We start from the raw sequence: 18,733 nt of genomic DNA on the forward strand, positions 1-18,733 counted from the left end.
TAATAAAAGTTAGATCACTGGCTACTAGCTTCAGTGTAGGACAAATTTATTTGTAAAGTAAAATCACAGACAACATTCTCTATGCAGGAAACTTGTGCAACTACTTTGACTTCAGTGGAGCTATGCCAATTCACATGAGCTAGAATCTGGTCCCATATATTTAGACGGATTACAGATCAAAATTAAGTTAAAAGAAAATATTTCCCAACACAAAGGAATTGGGGGGTAATCTAGGTGTTTTAAGACTTGCAGAGGTGTATTCTCCTCTTTCTATTATGCCATTAACACTGGTGTTTATGGGAGCTATGCATTCATTTCAAAAGGAGAACCATCGTCTATGAAATACATGTATATCTTGTCTGGAAATGTGCAATAACTTTAAAAAATAAAAACAAGTACTGTACCATGGGCAGCCAGTATAGCATTGGTCCTATTGCATAGATCACCACAAGTATCAAAATACAAGATATAAGGCAAGCCACCTAAAAACAAACAAACAGGGAAAGCACAATAATGTTATTCAATATTTATAGCCAATTAGAAGTCAGCTGAATATGCTGGGTTTACCAGAAATGGTCAGAATAACATAACATTAGAAACACAAAAGATAAAGGAAACAGGCTACAGATTTTGGCTATCAAATCTGTGGATTAGAACCATGTGCGGATCATTTAAATTTTCACCTCTGGTGGATTTCCTCTAGCCACTAAATGCACGAATATCTGGATCAGATATCAACAATAGGCTTGACTTGATGTTAGCTACATAGGCACGAACTACTTGTAAAATCAGCTACTGTAATGGTGCATGTGTGTGCAGTAATTTCACGAGATCTGAAGCAATGTATGCCCATTCTGTACTTGTATTTATGGTAACATGCCCTTCATATTGTGTCGTTTCACAACAGTTTATCCCTACACTGAACAATGCAACAGTGATATTTGAAGAACTCTAGATCTGTTCGGTTTTTTTGAATAGGAGGGGCTCTTTTCTTCCTTTATTATGAGAAAACATTTCCCTTGTACGATCAGGTATCAACAGAGATTCCTGTATTAGCACTGAAACATTTTACCTTTGGTTGATGCATCAGTAAATCATAATCCCCAATATCAGAAAGTTAATGGTTTATGCAGGAAACATGAATCTAGGCAAATGTATGTATTATCACATAGTGTTAATCTGGTGGAAAATTACAAAACAAAATAATCCTGTTTAGCAGTATGTAGCAGGGTGGTTACCCACTCCTGTCCTGAGGGGTTTAAAAAGCAGCCCTGGAGAGGGCTGCAGCTCTAAAAGCTGGGCTGATTGGGGAAGCAGCCGCAGCTGGGCCACGCCCCAGTCAGGCCACAGCTGGCCTGTATAAAAAGGCTGTGAGCCAGGAGCCCAAACAGTCTCCCTCTGCCTGTAGAGGGAGAAGGGCCTGGCTGCAGGGCACGAGACACAGGGTACCCGAGTGGAGCAGGGCTGAGGAAAGGCAGAGGAGCTAGGGAGCTCCTGCCTGGAAAGTCCCAGGCTGCGGCCTAGCATAAGGCCAAGAGGTACTGGGGGTTGCAGGGGGCAGCCCAAGGGGTAGGCAAAGGCAGCAGGTCCAAACCCCTTTGCCTATGATGAGTGGCTGATACTGCAGTCTGCCCCAGGGCGTGGGGGCTAGATGGAGACTAGGCGGTAGCCAAAACTGAGGCAAAGTGGGGATAGTGGGTTGGGGGTTCCCCAGGGAGGGGAGATCCAGATTGGTGGGGGATTGCCAGGGGGCAGCACCCCAGTTAAAAGAGCACTGGGGTCCAGGGAGGGACACAGGGGGCCAAGAGGACAGGCGGATCACCGGCCTGCAGAGGGTGCTCCTAGCTGGAAAAAGAGCTAATTCCCTGAGAGACCAGCAGGAGATGCCACAGGGGTGAGTCCGCACCTCTACACAGTAGGAATAAAACCTCAAAATTTACTCTAGATCTCAATCAAATCCTCTCCAGGTTTTGGTGATAAATATATGCCTGCTTGCTTTATTATGATACTGATAGTGTGTGTCTTTAATAAAGTTATCAGGGCACACTTTAAGGGATGATTTAGCCAAAAAGAAAATGTCAGGGAAAAGAGAGGTAAAGGACAGATGCTGAGATCACCTGAGGGAATATTTATCAAGCCTGGAATCCAGTTCTCACTACTTGCGGTTGCTAGATTAAGGTATCATGAAGAGGAAAATGCTCAGGATCCTACTAAGTCCAAGTAGAGGTTCTTGGAAAACATGAAGTCCATTATAGATTCAAACAGGGCTGGTACTAGTCCTTGTGGGGCCCCTTACATCTCTCTCGTGACATACAACTAAATCCACTGACTTCTATGCTTTCAGAACACCCCCTGCCTCTGCTCTGCTTGTTGTCATTAACATTTGTTTGTGACATTCTTCAGCCTCTGCTTGCCATCCCACCTATATGGACCAAGAAACTGGGAAGTCAAACTGAAGTGCACCTTTCCAAGAGGCAGAAGAAGAAAAGAGGTAAAGGAATTTAGTCTGTCATAGCATTGGGGTTAGAGAAGGCCACATACAGGAAACTGGCACTCTAGCTGGCAGGTCAGGTACTACAGTGATGAGCATGATAAAAGAACCTATAGAAGGGCACATATGGCGTAAGGTCCATTCAACAACAGAGCCTGCACAGCCAGCTGGTGGTGGAATAGAGCAGTGGTCCCCAAACTGTGGGACACGCCCCCCTACGGGTGGCACAGAGGAATGTTCAGGGGGGAGCGGCGGGGCAAGGGCCAGCCCCCAGGGATGGTGAGGAGAAAGCGCCACCCAGCCCCACTCTGCCCCCAGCTCTGATACGGCCTCGCTCACAGACGGGACCTCAGCTCCTAGCTTCTACCATGCCCTGCCCACAACTAAGCTCCTGCCCACAGCCTCGGCCCTGGCCATGGCCCCAGGTCCACCCCCCGTCTCAGCCCCTTATCCTTGTCTGCGCTCCCTCCCCCTGGCAGCTGCAGCCCCACTCCTAGCCCCAGTTCCTGGGAGTGTCTATCCTGAGAGCTGGCCATATGCCTTTGCATGTCATCCAGAACTAAATCACAGAATTACAGGGGCACATTCTCTGCTATGCTAGAGTTCTGACTGAGACAGGATAGGGAAGGTGTCAGGGAGCCAGGTCCAGCTGACTAATTCTGAGGGCCAACTGTGAGCCTGATGCAATTTAGAGCTGCTCCTCACATAGGTGCCAACTCCATGAGTGCTCCAGGGCTGGAAAAAATGAAGCACCTGGCATTGGCCACTGTGGGAAGACAGCATACTGGGCTAGATGCACCATTGGTCTGACCCAGTATGGCCATTTTTATGTTCATATATGCAGGAACTAAAATGAATTCTATAGTGAACTATGGGTCTGAAGCATGGAGAAAGTGGATCTGGGTAGATAATAGAAAACGATGCTGCACAAGGATGGTGAAGCACTAAATGTTGTCAGACTCTGTTACTTGATACATTCAATAAACAGCATTAGAACTGTCTTTGAATATTAATGCTTTCTAAAGATGTTTATTGTTTAAATTATTCAGTATAATTTATCTAGCTCACAGGGTACTGTGTGGGTTATCAACAAATACCTGAACAGCGTTTTGGAAATATAAAGACCTAAATAACTTCTAGGTATTATGACAACTTGTGACAAACAAACATGATAAGATCTGAAGAGTTCAGCATAATCTACAAGCCTACATCATGAGTAATAATCTACCCTCATTTAGGTCATGAACTGCCATTAAGGACAAGCATAGCTTTGCCCCAAAATGGTGTTCATATGGTTGAGTTAACATAATGAGCACAATTAGAAAAGTTATACTTTTGCAACTGTAGTTCTGATCAATCTCAGATTTAGTTCCTGTTATCTGAATTGCTTTGTCAAAAACTCAAACAGCTAATATCTGTCATGGAGAAGCTGAACATGTCATCTCCACAGGCTTGATATGTACTGTACGATATGAGCACATTGTGACACAATACAAGCACTCAGTGACACAGACCTTCAGTGGGCAGATTACGACTTTTTAGGAGCGGCTTTCAAGGCTGATTTTTAAAATAAAGTGAAAATAAAACAACTGGAAAAGTTGGATTTAATTAATTTTAGTCACAATCTGATTTATTTATTTAAATCGAATCAAACTAAAGCTAAAGACCAGCTCAACATATAAAGTGAAATCCCTCACACACCACTAGAAGGCCCTTTAGTCATGATGGTGATAAATACAAATAAAAATGCAAGAGCTTACGTGTAGTTTCTACAGTGTATCCACGCAGGGGAGAAACACAAGGACAGAGTTCTGTTTCCCAGACTTGAGAGCTCATAATGAATTAAAATCTAAGTAGATTAATTAATAAATCAACCCATTTGCTTTTTTAGCATGGCTGTAGCACATAATTGTGATGCCATGCAGATTATTAAAGCTAAAGGGCAGACTCATGCCTCTTCCCACCTGAGTTATTAAACTAAAATTGTGTATTGGGGATACATGCTTGGCTGCTGGGAGGAATAAGAGCCATCCTCCTCTCACCAGCTGATTTTATATGAAGCTTGAAGGGATGGTAATGATAATGGCTTCAGAAGTTGGTTTCTGAGAGCTCCACATTACAGGTAAACAGAGAACAAGAAAATATAGTGGATACAATCAGTATAATACATGATAAGCAGTACAATAATCTCAGCTTTCTTACCAATTTAAGTCTAAGGAGTTACCTGTGTTTTTGCTCCCGTGCTATATAAAAGTGCAGTACGTCCCATCGCTGCAGCGCTTGGTATGCAAAAGAAAAATGAAGGAATCACATTGCTGAGGCCATGAGCCAAAAGCTCCTGCAAAGTTTTTAAAAAGAATACATTGTTTTATTCTGTTGTTCTGTCATTAAAACATTTCTTGCCAACATTCTCTATGTAATTCTCTATGTAAATATTAGCAATTATAAAGAACAAACTTTTACAGTGTATGTTACTGTTTTCCCCTAAAAGATCTTCCCACTGTATGCTTTCTCATGACTCTGTTCTAACCTGAATGATCCAGATGCTTAGCTAGATTCAAAGGTAGACCAGGGAGTTATATTGTGTTTGGAGAATAAATGGCATTCCTAGTTATTAGAGAGAGGCTCCAACCACAACATTTACATCCAGATCCATTTTGAGCAGCCCAACGTTTGGGGGTGTTTAGCTCTGAAGTATGTTCAGGCCAATCTCCACTTTCAATAAGAAATTTTGAAAAAGAATGGTTAATTACCTTCTTTGACAGCAAGTTTTAATGGAGTGGTAGAAATGGTAACTTGCATGTATATGGTATCTTTCATGACTAATGTGCTTTATGCCTCACCCAGGACAGAAATGCAGCTACCTCTGAGCAAAGTCTTAGACATGAAATGCCTAGTCAGGGTGAGGAAGCCTTCCAAGATCTTGCAAACTACATACTGAGGTGAATAGTGTGTTCTAATACAGTGTCTGATTATGGTTCTTTAGCATCAGTGCACTGAGTCAGGGAGAGAGTCTAGGGAGACTCTTTTTCCTCTTCCCCACACACAGAGACCAATAATGGTGCTGGCAGTACTCACTGCCCCATAGGCGGCACACTCAGCCACCTCCCTGACCAACTATCCTCCCACTTGAAGACCAGCAAGCTGCTGGAGGGCTCAGCTGTGTATGTGAATGCTACACATTTACTAAAGGCACAGCAAGGGCTGCAGACTAAGTACCCCTGGAGGCATTATCTTATTCCTGCCATTTGCAGCTATAATGCCTGCCTTCCACCATCACTCAGGCAGGACTTCCATCTTCTTTCCCCCTTCCCTACAAAACATGGCTTTGTGACATAAGTCAAAACTAATGGAAGATTGTGTGCAGAAATATTTTTTAAAACATGAGCGAAGAAGACATCCACACACCCATGTCTCAGTGATGTACTAATATAAAAGGTGCAAAGACATGGGCTGGTCCAAGCAAAACTGGGGTGTCCTGCAAAGACATTCAAATGAGTCTCCAGCTACCAAGCCAATCATTCATTGTTCAGCCATGGCTCATCTACCTTACACTGCTCTGCAATGGGGCGGGAAGGCAGGGTGGCATTTCAGTCCCACAGGCAGGCAGACAGAACTGGGAGAGGAACTGTTTTCCCATCCTGAAAATATTTTAGAGAGTTCAAATATTTTTTCAGTCCTGACTCATGATGAAAAGCCAAAATCACAAAATAGTTAGCAAGCTGAACAATTTTTTTCCACGTTGGGTCAATCAAAACATTTTCTTTTGATAAGTTCAAAATGTTTTGTTTTGATTCTGACCTTTTTTCTTTTGTTTAACCTTTTTTTAGTCTATTTAGCTTACATTTCAAAACAAAAAAAGTCAGTTTGAACTGGAAAACTGAACATTTTTGTTTTTAAAAGGTCAAAATGGAATATTTAGACAATTTTGAAACGTTTTTTCAACATTTTTTGGAGTTGAGAGATTCAGCTAAACTGACCTTGTTTCACGAACAATTTTGCTTTTGACTAAGGGACTTTTCTGATGAAAAATGATTAGCTGAAAAATTCCCCATCAGCTCTACCTGTGGGACCATATACAATAGCGAACTTGTCCCTAAGTACTTGTATTTCCCACCAACTGCTTAAGTTATTATCTTCCCAGAGCACTCAGCCAACCTGACGTAGCTCCTACACCAGATTCAGCAGCAGAGTGGCATAAGCAGTAAATAACCCACTGACACTTCAGCCTGTCCCTTGAGGAGTGGAACCCTCAGGACTGACAGCCCTGCAGCTGAGGGTTTGGCAGGGTTGTCTGAATCAGCACTGCTCCTACTTCTTATAAAGAATCATCCTTTTCTTGAAATGGAACTCATGCTTTGCACAAGCCCCATTTTGTAAGAAAATCAGGCAAGTCTATGGGGCTATAAGTTCCTAGCTCACCCCAGTTACTGCTCTATTTCTTCAGTCTGCGGCCCATGTAAAATTCTTCTCTCGCTGATTTGCCTTGGAAGACACTGCCTCATGTTACGACACTGAAGAACAGACTGGAACCCAAGCTGGCCACTGTTGGTGCCTAATGCAGCATTCCATGGCTGCTGCTGAGGCTTGTGTCCCCTTAGAATCAGCAGCAGCCTCCACAGACTAGGAAGCTTTGCAGAGCTCATTTGGACTGCACTAGGTGTTTACTACTATCATCTTAAGTCCTCATGATAACATCTGAAATGCCTCAGTCACCTAGGGTGACCAGACGTCTCGATTTTATCGGGACTGTCCCGATATTTGCTTATTTGTCCCGCGTCCCGACCTACCTTTGGTCAGGACGCAAATTGTCCTGATATTTTGCCTCCGCTCACAGGCAGAGCGGAGCCCAGAAGGGGCTTGTGCCCCCCCCGCCCTGACTCCGCCCCCTCCTTCCTCCATTGGATCCCTCCCAAAATCCCCACCCTGGCCCCGCCCCCTCAGCCCCACCCCCTCACTGTCCCACTGGATCCCTCCCCAAATCCCCACTCTGGCCCCGCCTCTTCCCCAAGCATGCCACATTCCTTCTCATCCCCCCTCCCTCCCAGGCTTGCGCTGATCAGCTGTATAGTGGCACAAGCACTGGAGGGAGGGGGGAGGTGGAGACGGAGTAGAGGTATGCTGGTGCGGGGGGGGGCATGGAGCATCAGCGGATTTTTTTTTTTGCTCCCCCCCCGTGTGCCCATATTTCACCTGTGTGATCTGGTCACCCTACAATCACCTGCTAAGCCTCAGTCACCTGCAAAAATCATAGTCATTTTATGATCTGCTGGCACTGAAAAGAAAACGCTTTACCTGGTTATCATCCACAGAGTATTTGAACTGTTTAGCAGAGCCTTGAGCCAGGGCTAGTGATGCTACATAACCAACTAACGCTACTCCAAAAGCTTCAGTAACTACTTCAGAGAGGATGTTCAGGGATGGGGCTTTTGGTGCTGGTATCCTGTAAAGGTAAATACAATCCTTTTTACTGACTTGATACATGTGTGATAAATCCTGAACTGAAGTTATATTTAATTGGAATGCATACAAGCTCACAGAGACACAGGGCTTGTAAACACTGTGGCATTTTGCCCTAAATGTCACATCATTGCTACCACTTTTTCAGTTGCATCAAACAGTGGTAACAACAGCAGAAGCACTAGTGTAAAAAGGATGCTGGCAGCCACTAGCATTGTGAGAACCATGTTGGGTAGACCTCCTTTAAAGCACACAGTGCTTAAAATGCCAATGGTAGCCTGTCACCTTGACAATATTAGTACTCCTTCTGTTGCCAGTGGGCAGAACTGGTGGTAGCCACAATGCCCCCTATTTGAAAGCTATATCAGTGTTAAATCAGAAATGTATGCCCCAAAATATGTATTTTGCTGACTTAATATGTGGGGGATAGGAGAATGGGATGACTAATAATAGTAATAAAGTAACAATTCACAACAATTTAGGAGAGGAAGAATACCATATCCATTTGAAACTGCAGGGAGAAATTGAGACAGCCTGAATGAAACTATCTCAAATGGAATCTGCCATATGTAAAACAATGAACTAGTGAACTGCTAATGGGTCCACATAAATCAGCTCAGCCACTGAAATCTTGTTTCCTCATTTTGTAACATACAACAATTTAATTTAAGCCTCTCAAAGCATTTACTGTTTTTTGGAGGTTACAGGCTGCATTTGCATTCTTCAACACTTTCTGCAGCAATTCTTTAAGTGTTATGTAGCACACAATAAGCTTCTTTTAATTAAAGCTGCACAAATAAATCTTAACTCTTCATAATACATATTAAAGAGATGCATTTAGCCTTGTCCAAACCCTGAGTTTAGAAACGTGATACCTAATTTGCCCCCAACAGCTCATATAACTGGCTCTCTCAACAGATCTTCCTCCTGTTGCTGCAAGTTCCCAATACACACACTGTCTCCTGGGCTTCCCAGAATGCACTGGGCCTATGTCAGATGGGGAAACCCTAGAAGTGGTTGGAAATCTAATGGGTTAACTTGCTGAGCCCCATTTTTAAATCTTATAAACTGATAATGATCATGAGAAGCAGGCAGTATTCTGGGATCATGGACCCCAATGAAGTAGGTTCTCTCTATCTATAATGTGTTCATCACCATTGTAACTATGGTGCTTCTATATTTGTTAAAATACTATTCAAAAATACATCATTTGGTAACATATCCCCCTCCCCACAAAATATTTCTTAGGAAATTTCTTATGAGACACCAATAGATTACTTGGGAGAGTGGGGGGAGAATGACTTAATATCCCAGTTTAGAAATAAAAAGAAAAAAATAAACTGAAAAGGTGTAGAAACACTGCTGCAGAAGAAGGGTGCTATCTACCCATCCTCTGCCCATGGCAAGCTCTTCCATAACACCTGGTCCGTGGCAGCATAGAGAGAATTATTTTGGTAGGTGTACTGGAGAAGGAGGCCTGGCAAGTTGTGTTGTAGTAGGGGAGAGTGTTTTACCGTCCAACCTTTCTTAGATCCTGTGGACATCATTTGTCCTACAGAATAATGAAACAGTCTCCATAGGCACCTGAACTTCTGCATTGCTCAGGATGGTATCAACAAACTTCTCCAGTGAGGGGCTATATTTGAGGTCCGAAATGAGTATTGCAGATACTCTCCATTTTCATTTTATTTGATCTTTTAATGGACTGTTCTCTAAACATACATACATTTAAAAACCATAAGCAAATAAAGAACACATTACCCTTCTGGAATATGTCCCACAACTTCTAGCCCATAGGTGTACTCCATATCAGCACAGTAGCAGCCAATGGATGTAGCAATGATCTATTTAATTCAATAAAGAAATGATGTTAATGTTCTATTTATTAGGTACTCATATTGCTGCAATATCTGAGTGCTTCACAATTGTTAATGTATTTATCTTCATGATACCCCTGTGAGGTAGGGGCATACTATTATCCCCATTATACAGAAAGAGAACTGAGACACAGAGCGGCCTAGTGACTTGCCCAAGATCACACAGGAAATCTGTAGCAGAGCAGAGAATTTAAACCAGATCTCTGAAGTCCCAGGCTAACGTCCAGTCACTGGACCATTCTTCCTTCCTAAAGTTGCCTACTAGAGTCCTGAAAGATGCCTCTCTAAATATTCCTTCCTAAAGATGCCACTCTAATGTCTTGAAATTTGCATACTAGTTAATAAAAATACCTTTACTTAAGCATTAAGTGCAATATTCTGTTTAGAAAGGGTGAAGGCCATATTCATGGAAAACTATGCAAAAAATATATATCTTGTAAGTTTCACTACAGGATGCCATAGTATATACAGCCAAAACATGTTGCTGCAAACCACTGAGGGCATAGCTAAGAAAATCAATGCATAGAACCAGAATCTGTAGTGATTATGTACAGAAAATCTCATACTTCAGTAAAATCCAACAACTGTTAAAAAAGTTTTACAGAGCTGGTCCAAAAGAGTACATCTGCAATGTGTTGAGCAATTACTGTAGAATACTGCAGTATTTTTGTATGGGAACATGAACATTTATGGTATTGGAGATAAAAGGAGATTGCGCATATTTAAGTACACATCTGCCAAATATGACTGCTGCCCCACATCCACACCAGTTATAGATGTTCAATTTGTATCCACAGACCCTCTAACAAAATGCAGCACAAAACTGTATCCTTCAAAGTGCATGTTAGTATGCAGCCTGTCAATGCCGATGTCTTTTTTTTTTAAACAAATTCTAGTGTTTTGAAATAGAAATATGCTCATAGACTTTCTAGTCAGAAGGGACCATCATGATCATCTAGTCTGATCTCTTGCACATTGCTGTTTAGGTTGCCTTCCTCTTGGCTACACGTTTTAAATTTCAGAAAACTGCAAAACACATGTGCAAACTATTATTTGTATTAAGAATACCCTATGCTCTATAAGTTTTCTTATCCAAATGTGACTGTCCCTCTTCAAATCTACCCACAAAGGGGACAATCCATGCATGATCTACTTGTAGCTACTAGTAGGGGAGCAGCACCATAATTCCCACCCTCTCAGGACATGGTGTTCTGTGGGCATGGGATCTACATGAGTTGGTGGGTCTCTGCACAGTGATGTTAGGAGAAACTCAGTAAGGGGATCTTCACAGAGTTTTCACTCCCTCGCATACATTTTTCTGTGAGTTTTTCAGCCCATTCATATCCTTTTCCTTTTCAGTTTTTTTTTTAATCAGTTGCAAAGTGGCTGAAGAATTCCACTGTAACCTGACATGTTGCTGTGTATCTTAGCTTGAATAATAGCATTTCCCTTCGGCTGTGGTGGTTTAGGTCTAGTGGTTTATTGCCTGTGCATTCCCACAACTTCCTCCTGACTTCCCCTCTGTCTGACTCCCTTCCTCAAAGTATTTTCACAAGTATCTGATTAGGTCTCTCATGGTTCCTGGGGCATGCTATACAAACACTTTTCTTACTGGATAATAGCTCATCCTTTCCTGCTCAGATATGAAATTGCTTCTAGCTTAGACCTTGTCTACTGTGTACTTCCTGCCATTTGGGGGACATATGCCACAACATAGCAGTCCCTCAACAAATAGTTAGGTCTTGCAGTGTACATGGGGCCAAGCTATGTTCCTAAATCCTGCTAGATTCTCAGGTGTTCTAACACCAAAAGTCTCTGGTCTTACAAGCTGCTGTGTTTCTAGATCAAACTTCTAAACTAAGTTTGTGCCTCTCAGAGGGTTTATATATGCGGCTAAGGGACATAAATATTAAATTCTATCTAATTTACATTCTTAAGGACACAGCTAAGAGATACAGTCATGGGCAGTGGGTATAATAGGCCAGGGAAGACTAGGCCTTCCCTGGCACAGCTGCTGCTGACCTGCTGCCAGACACCTGGGCAGTGGTGGCCTCGCCTCTTCCCCTCCTTGCGCCCCTTCCCCAAGGCCCCTACCAGCTGCCTGACTGGTAAGTCTTCCTCCTCTCCTCCACTCCACCCCCCATCCGGTGGTCCCAGCCGCTCGTGGCGTCCTCCTCACTTCCCTTTCCTGCGGGAGCAAGGGACTGAGGAGGGATGTGGCAAGCCAGCGGCAGGCAGGAGAGTGAGGAGGTCAGCAGCAATTGGATGGGCAGGGCAGTGATGAGGCAAGCAGCAGGGGTCTTGCTGCGGGAAAAGGGGTGAGGAGGTGAGGAGTGGGTGGGTAGGGGGGTGAGGAGGCAAGCAGCAGGCATGCGGGAGTCTTACAGTGAGCGGGGGGGGCTTTGGTGGGGGAGTGAGGAGGTGAGCGGGGGTCTAATGGTGGACGGGAGGGCTCTGGTTGGGGAGCGAGGGGGTGAGCAGCAGGCAGACGGCAGGGAGGGGTGAGAAGGCGAGCGGCAGGTGGGGGAGTGAGGAGGGCCCCAGCAAGACAGCAGCACAGTAGGCAAGCGGGTCTTGCAGTGTGGGGGTGGTGAGGAAGGATGCAGCGGGCGGGGAGGGATGTCTCCCATGGGCCAGGGGGTGAGGAGGGACTTGGCAGCGGGGGGCTGAGTGGGCAGGGAGCCAAGCGGAGGCAAGGTGGGGGTGGAGTCTGGGCAGGGCCAAGGGCGGAAGAGGCAGGACCAGGAGCTAGCCTCCCCCAGGGGAAGCTTCACCCACCGCCCATGGATACGGTATCTAATTATCTCTCCAGTCCACTATAGCAGAAAATTCAAAGGAATAGAGTCAATTTTCTTATTAATTTTGAAAAGCACTTACAAACTTCAATAGGATCTTACAAGAAGCCACCTAGTCATATGGAGAAAAAAAATGTCACTACTTTCTAGAAACAATATTTTAAAATTATGAAAGCAAAGTGAAGGTACAGTCTACATTTGTCTCAAGGACTGTGGGTTAAATAGTTACTCTACACAAAAGGATATCTGGGTACAACTGTGAGAATAACTGACTTTTCTGTCTGCTGGCCTTTCTGAAATATCAAAACAAAAATTCATTTCAGATCAACCCAAAACGAAAATGTTTCAAATGTTTTGGCAAACCAAAAAGTCAGAAAAAAATCAGTTGGGTCTGAACATAAATTTTAGTTCAGATTGAATGAAACAGATTTGTTTTCAAACTTTTTTTTAATAAATTTTCATTTTGTAATAAATAATATATTTCAAAATGAAAAATCATTTTTAAATGAAACAATGAAATATTTTATTCTGAAATTGTTAAAATGAAATTATTTGATTTTTTTCAGAATTGTTTTGGAGGGTTTTTTCCAACTGACATTTTGGCAAAATTGACACGAATTCACAAAATGTTCTGGTTCACCCAAACTTGCATTTTTTGGCAAAAAAAAGTTTCATCCAGCTCTAAGTATGCAACTCCATCTGCCTGATGAACATAACACCTAGCAAAAGACATAAAAGCCAATAAGACGAAGTTCTAGAAATACATTAAGAGGAAGAGAAAGCCAAAGGAAAATGTGGTGGGGAAGGAAAGCTAATAACAGACATCAAGAATGCTGAGGTGCGTAATGATTATTTTGCGTCAGCCTTCACTAAAAAATGTATTGTGATCAAATGCTAAACACAGTTAATATTAACAACAAAGGGGAAGCAACACAAGCCAGAATAGGGTTAGAACAAATTAAAGGATATTTAGATAAGTTAGATGTATTCAAGTCAGCAGGGCCGGATGAAATTCACCCTAGGGTATTTGGGGAACTTGCTGAAGCAATCTCAGAACCATTAGTGATTATTGTTGAGAACTCCTGGAGGACAGGGGAGATTCCAGAGGATTGGAGAAGGGCAAACATAATACCTATCTTTAAAAAGAGGAGAAAGAGGACTCAGGGAATTATAGACCAGTCAGCCTAACTTTGATACCTGGAAAGTTACTGGAACAAATTATTAAACAGTCAATTTGTAAGCACCTAGAGGATAACAGAGTTATAAGGAATAGCCATCATGGATCTGTCAAAAACAAATACACCTCTACTCCGGTATAACATGACCCGATATAATGCGGTAAAGCAGTGCTCTGGGGGAGTGGGGCTGCGCACTGCAGTGGATCAAAGCAAGTTCGATATAACGCAGTTTCACCTATAACGCGGTAAGATTTTTTGGCTCCCAAGGACAGCGTTATATCAGGGTAGAGGTGCAATGACAAAACAACCTAATTTCCTTCTTTGATACGGTTACAGGCCTCATGGACAAGAGGGAAGCAGTAGACATGAATTATCTTGATTATAGTCAAAGCTTTTGATACATTCCCACAAGATGAAACTACTTTAAAGCGGGCGCACAACTTGTTAAAAAATCATATACAAAGAGTAGTTAACAATGATTCATTGTCAAGCTAGCAGAACATATCTAGTGGAGTTCCATAGGGTTCAGTACTGGGTCAGTACTATTCAATATTTTCATTAATGACTTGAATAATGGACTGAAGAGCATGTTTATAAAATGTGAACATGGCACCAAGCTGGGAGGGTGTAGCGAGGCGGTGGGGTCCCCCACAGCCCCGCTGAGGGACAAACCTCCCCCAACCCCGCGGTGGGCGGGGCCACCGGGTCCTGCGCCCGCCCCTCAGAAGTCACGGCGCAGACCCGGAAGTATAAAAGTGAACCTGCAGAACTCAGTAGAGCCCCAGCCACCGCAGGGGCCAGACGCTTGCGGCCGCAGTGCGCCGGAGCTGCCGCCTGGCCAGCCGAGCCTGCCCCGTGCTCGCTACCCGGAGGAGGACTGGCCGAGTCTGTCCCGCTCCAGCTACCCCGAGGAAGACTGGCCAGGACCACCCTGCTCCAGCTACCCCAAGGAGGAACCGAGCCTGCCCCTCGCCATCTACCCCGAGGACCCGCTGAGCCCGCCCTTGAACACTTATCCCGAGGAGCCGATGGTGGTCGAGACCGCTGGTGATGCCACGATGACCCAGGTACTCGATAAGGGGGACAGTGGAAGTAGCCCAGGGGTAGCCGACCCCAGTTTGGCCGCAGCACTGCCAGAACCAATGTCAGTGTGTTGCGGCCTGGATCCCCACTGACAGCAGCGGGTCTCCGCCGCTGCTAGGGCCCCGGGCTGGGACGCAGTGGAGTGGGAGGGCCTGCATCCCCCCTGCCACCCAACTCCTGGGTGGCAGACTCTCCCTTTTCCCTGGCCTGAAGAGGCCGAAACCTCATGTTGCTGCTCAGCCCTGCCTGAGGGCCTGAGCCCATTGACTCTGTGTTTGTTGCCCCGCCCTAACCGAGGGCCAAGCCTCAGGCTATTAGTAGCGAGGCCGTGGGGTCCCCCACAGCCCCGCTGAGGGACAAACCACGGCCGAGCCGCGTCACAGAGGTGTTGCTAGTACTTTGAATGACAGGATCAGAATTCAAAAATTGACCTTGATAAATTGGAGAATAGTTCTAAAATCATCAAGATGAAATTCAATAAAGACAAATGCAAAACAAAGTACAAACACACAAATAAAAATGGGGAATAAATGGCTAGGCAGTAGTACTGCTAAAAAGGATTTAGGCATTATAGTGGATCACAAACTGAATACACGTCACCAGTGTGATGCAGTTGTGTAAAAGGCTAACATGGTTCTGGGGTGTATTAATAGGAACTTTGTATCTAAGGGCTTGTCTACACTACTGCTTAAGTCGATGTAACTTACATCACTCAGAGGTGTGAAAAAGCTAGCCCCTGAACAACATACGTTACATCGATTTAAAGTAGTGTCTACACTACACTATGTCGACGGAAGATGCTTTCCCACCAACATAGCTTCCACCTCTCGTTGAGGTGGAATAATTATGTCGATGGGCAACTGCTCTCCCATCGACATAGTAGATCTTCACCAGATGTGCTACATTGGCGCAGATGCATCGATGCAGCTGCGCCGATGTGGCACGATAGTGAAGAACAAGCTCTAAGACACAGGAGGTAATTGTCCTGCTCTGCTCAACCCTGGTGAGGATTCAGCTGTAGTACTGTGTCCAGTTTTGGGCACCACACTTTAAGAAAGATGGAGACAAACTGGAAAGAGTCCAGAGGAGAGCAACGAATATATATATATATAATAAATATATAAAAGGTTCAGTAAACCTTACTCAGGAGGAAAGGTTAAAGAAATTGGGCATGTGTGGTCTTGAGGAAAGAAGACTGAGGAGGGACCTGGTAAAAGTCTTCAAATATATTAATGGATGTTATAAAGAGGATAGTGATCAATTGTTCTTCATGTCCACAGAAGGCAGGACAAGAATTAATTGGCTTAATCTGCAGCAAGGGAGATTTAGGTTAGTTTGTAGGATAAGTTTTCTAATATAAGGATAGTTAAGTACTGGAATAAGTTACCAAACGAGGTGGTGGAGTCCCCATTACCGGAGGTTTTTAAGAATAGGTTGAAGTCACAGTTGGTCTAGGAACTTCTGCCTCAGTGTAGGGAACGGATGACCTTTCAAGGTTCTTCCCAGCCCTACATTTTTATGATTCTATATCCTTTCTATTTTTGAGGCTAAGCAAATTAAATTGGGTGGTTCCACAGTCATCAGACATACAGAGAAGTACATACTACCAAGTAACTGGAAACAAACAGTAAACAAAACAGGTCACAAGCCTGGCATAGTTTGAAATCAGACAGTTTTGTGCATAAACAGAAGCACAATTATTCTACAGGTTTCTAGATGCCATGTCATACCAGAGATAGCCTGCAAAAAATCCAGTCAATTCAGCAGCATACAGAATAGTTAGTAATTAATTCAATGTGATTCCAAATTGGCCCCAATTCTTTATGAAAAAATGCCCAAAATAGTTTGTTATAATGACCTATGCAATGTCAGTTGATTGTGCTTCAGCACTTTGCTTCCTTAGAAAAATGTATCCTTTTGTATAAAAGAGAGTCCAAAGAAAGCAAAAATATGAGGTTGGTACAACTGTGAAGAGCACATGGACTTCAGAATTTTTCTCTCAAAATCTGTTTGCTTTCTGTAAGAGGTTCTGGGGAAAACAGAATCCTAGCTCTGGGTGCAGGGAAATGTCTGAATTACCACTTGATGTTTGAATGTAGAGCACTTACAGCACTGTAGCTAATTTCTATTTAACCTACACCACATGAAAAGAATCTGGAAATTATAGAAAATAATAGTTTAGGTTCTGATTTTGTCATAAATAAATGTAAAAAATAATGTTTGACTACAGCTAACCAGCATTAGTCTCTTACTTAAAATTGCTCATATTAACATAGAATCATAGAATCTCAGGGTTGGAAGGGACCTCAGGAGGTCATCTACTCCAACCCCCTGCTCAAAGCAGAACCAAACCCAACTAAATCATCCCAGCCAGGGCTTTGTCAAGCCTGACCTTAAAAACCTCTAAGGAAGGAGATTCCACCACCTCCCTAGGTAACCGATTCCAGTTCTTCACCACCCTACTAGTGAAAAAGTTTTTCCTAATATCCAACCTAAACCTCCCCCTCTGCAACTTGAGACCATTACTCCTTGTTCTGTCATCTTCTACCACTGAGAACAGTCTAGATCCATCCTCTTTGGAACCCCCTTTCAGGTAGTTGAAAGCAGCTATCAAATCCCCCCTCATTCTTCTCTTCTGCAGGCTAAACAATCCCAGCCTCATGTGTTCCAGCCCCCTAATCATTTTTGTTGCCCTCCGCTGGACTCTCTCCAATTTATCCACATCCTTCTTGTAGTGTGGGGCCCAAAACTGGACACAGTACTCCACATGAGGCCTCACCAGTGCTGAATAGAGGGGAAAGATCACATCCCTCGATCTGCTGGAAATGCCCCTACTTATACAACCCAAAATGCCATTAGCCTTCTTGGCAACAAGGGCACACTGTTGACTCATATTCAGCTTTTCGTCCACCGTAACCCCTAGGTCCTTTTCTGCAGAACTGCTGCCCAGACATTCGGTCCCTAGTCTGTAGCAGTGCATGGGATTCTTCCGTCCTAAGTGCAGGACTCTGCACTTGTCCTTGTTGAACCTCATCATATTTCTTTTGGCCCAATCCTCTAATTTGTCTAGGTCCCTCTGTATCCTATCCCTACCCTCCAGCGTATCAACCACTCCTCCCAGTTTAGTGTCATCTGCAAACTTGCTAAGGGTGCAGTCCACACCATCCTCCAGATCGTTAATGAAGATATTGAATAAAACTGGCCCCAGCACCGACCCTTGGGGCACCCCACTTGATACCGGCTGCCAACTAGACATGGAACCATTGATCACTACCCGTTGAGCCCGACCATCTAGCCAGTTTTCTATCCATCTTACCGTCCATTCATCCAGCCCATACTTCTTTAACTTGCTGGCAAGAATACTGTGGGAGACTGTATCAAAAGCTTTGCTAAAGTCCAGAAATAGCACATCCACTGCTTTCCCCTCATCCACAGAGACGGTTATCTCATCATAGAAGGCAATTAGGTTAGTCAGGTATGACTTGCCCTTGGTGAATCCATGGTGACTGTTCCTGATCACTTTCCCCTCCTTTAAGTGGTTCAGAATTGATTCCTTGAGGACCTGTTCCATGATTTTTCCAGGGACTGAGGTGAGACTGACTGGCCTGTAGTTCCCTGGATCTTCCTTCTTCCCTTTTTTAAAGATGGGCACTACATTAGCCTTTTTCCAGTCATCCGGGACCTTCCCCGATCGCCATGATTTTTCAAAGATAATGGCCAATGGCTCTGCAATCTCATCGGCCAACTCCTTTAGCACCCTCGGATACAGCGCATCCGGCCCCATGGACTTGTGCTCGTCCAGCTTTTCTAAATAGTCCCGAACTACTTCTTTCCCCACAGAGAGCTGGT

At 44.0% G+C, this 18,733-nt stretch overlaps 1 protein-coding gene and 1 long non-coding RNA gene across 2 annotated transcripts in view; one reads left to right on the top strand and one right to left on the bottom strand.

Moving 5' to 3' along the window:
* LOC123365060 overlaps positions 1–3,419 on the top strand; it is a 53,564-nt gene extending 50,145 nt beyond the window's left edge. The window contains exons 2-3 of the long non-coding RNA XR_006577409.1: positions 2,404–2,491; positions 3,336–3,419. This is a non-coding gene — a long non-coding RNA (uncharacterized LOC123365060). The remainder of the gene's footprint in view (positions 1–2,403; positions 2,492–3,335) is intronic.
* Positions 1–18,733, bottom strand: part of SLC26A7 (solute carrier family 26 member 7) — a 141,379-nt gene that overhangs the window by 61,399 nt on the left and 61,247 nt on the right. The window contains exons 6-9 of the mRNA XM_045007685.1: positions 9,713–9,795; positions 7,787–7,934; positions 4,716–4,829; positions 405–482 (exon numbers count right to left, since the gene is read on the bottom strand). Coding sequence (XP_044863620.1) covers positions 405–482; positions 4,716–4,829; positions 7,787–7,934; positions 9,713–9,795 — 423 coding nt within the window. The remainder of the gene's footprint in view (positions 1–404; positions 483–4,715; positions 4,830–7,786; positions 7,935–9,712; positions 9,796–18,733) is intronic.

Source organism: Mauremys mutica, chromosome 2, assembly GCF_020497125.1.
Source record: "Mauremys mutica isolate MM-2020 ecotype Southern chromosome 2, ASM2049712v1, whole genome shotgun sequence".
NCBI lineage: Eukaryota > Metazoa > Chordata > Testudines > Geoemydidae > Mauremys > Mauremys mutica.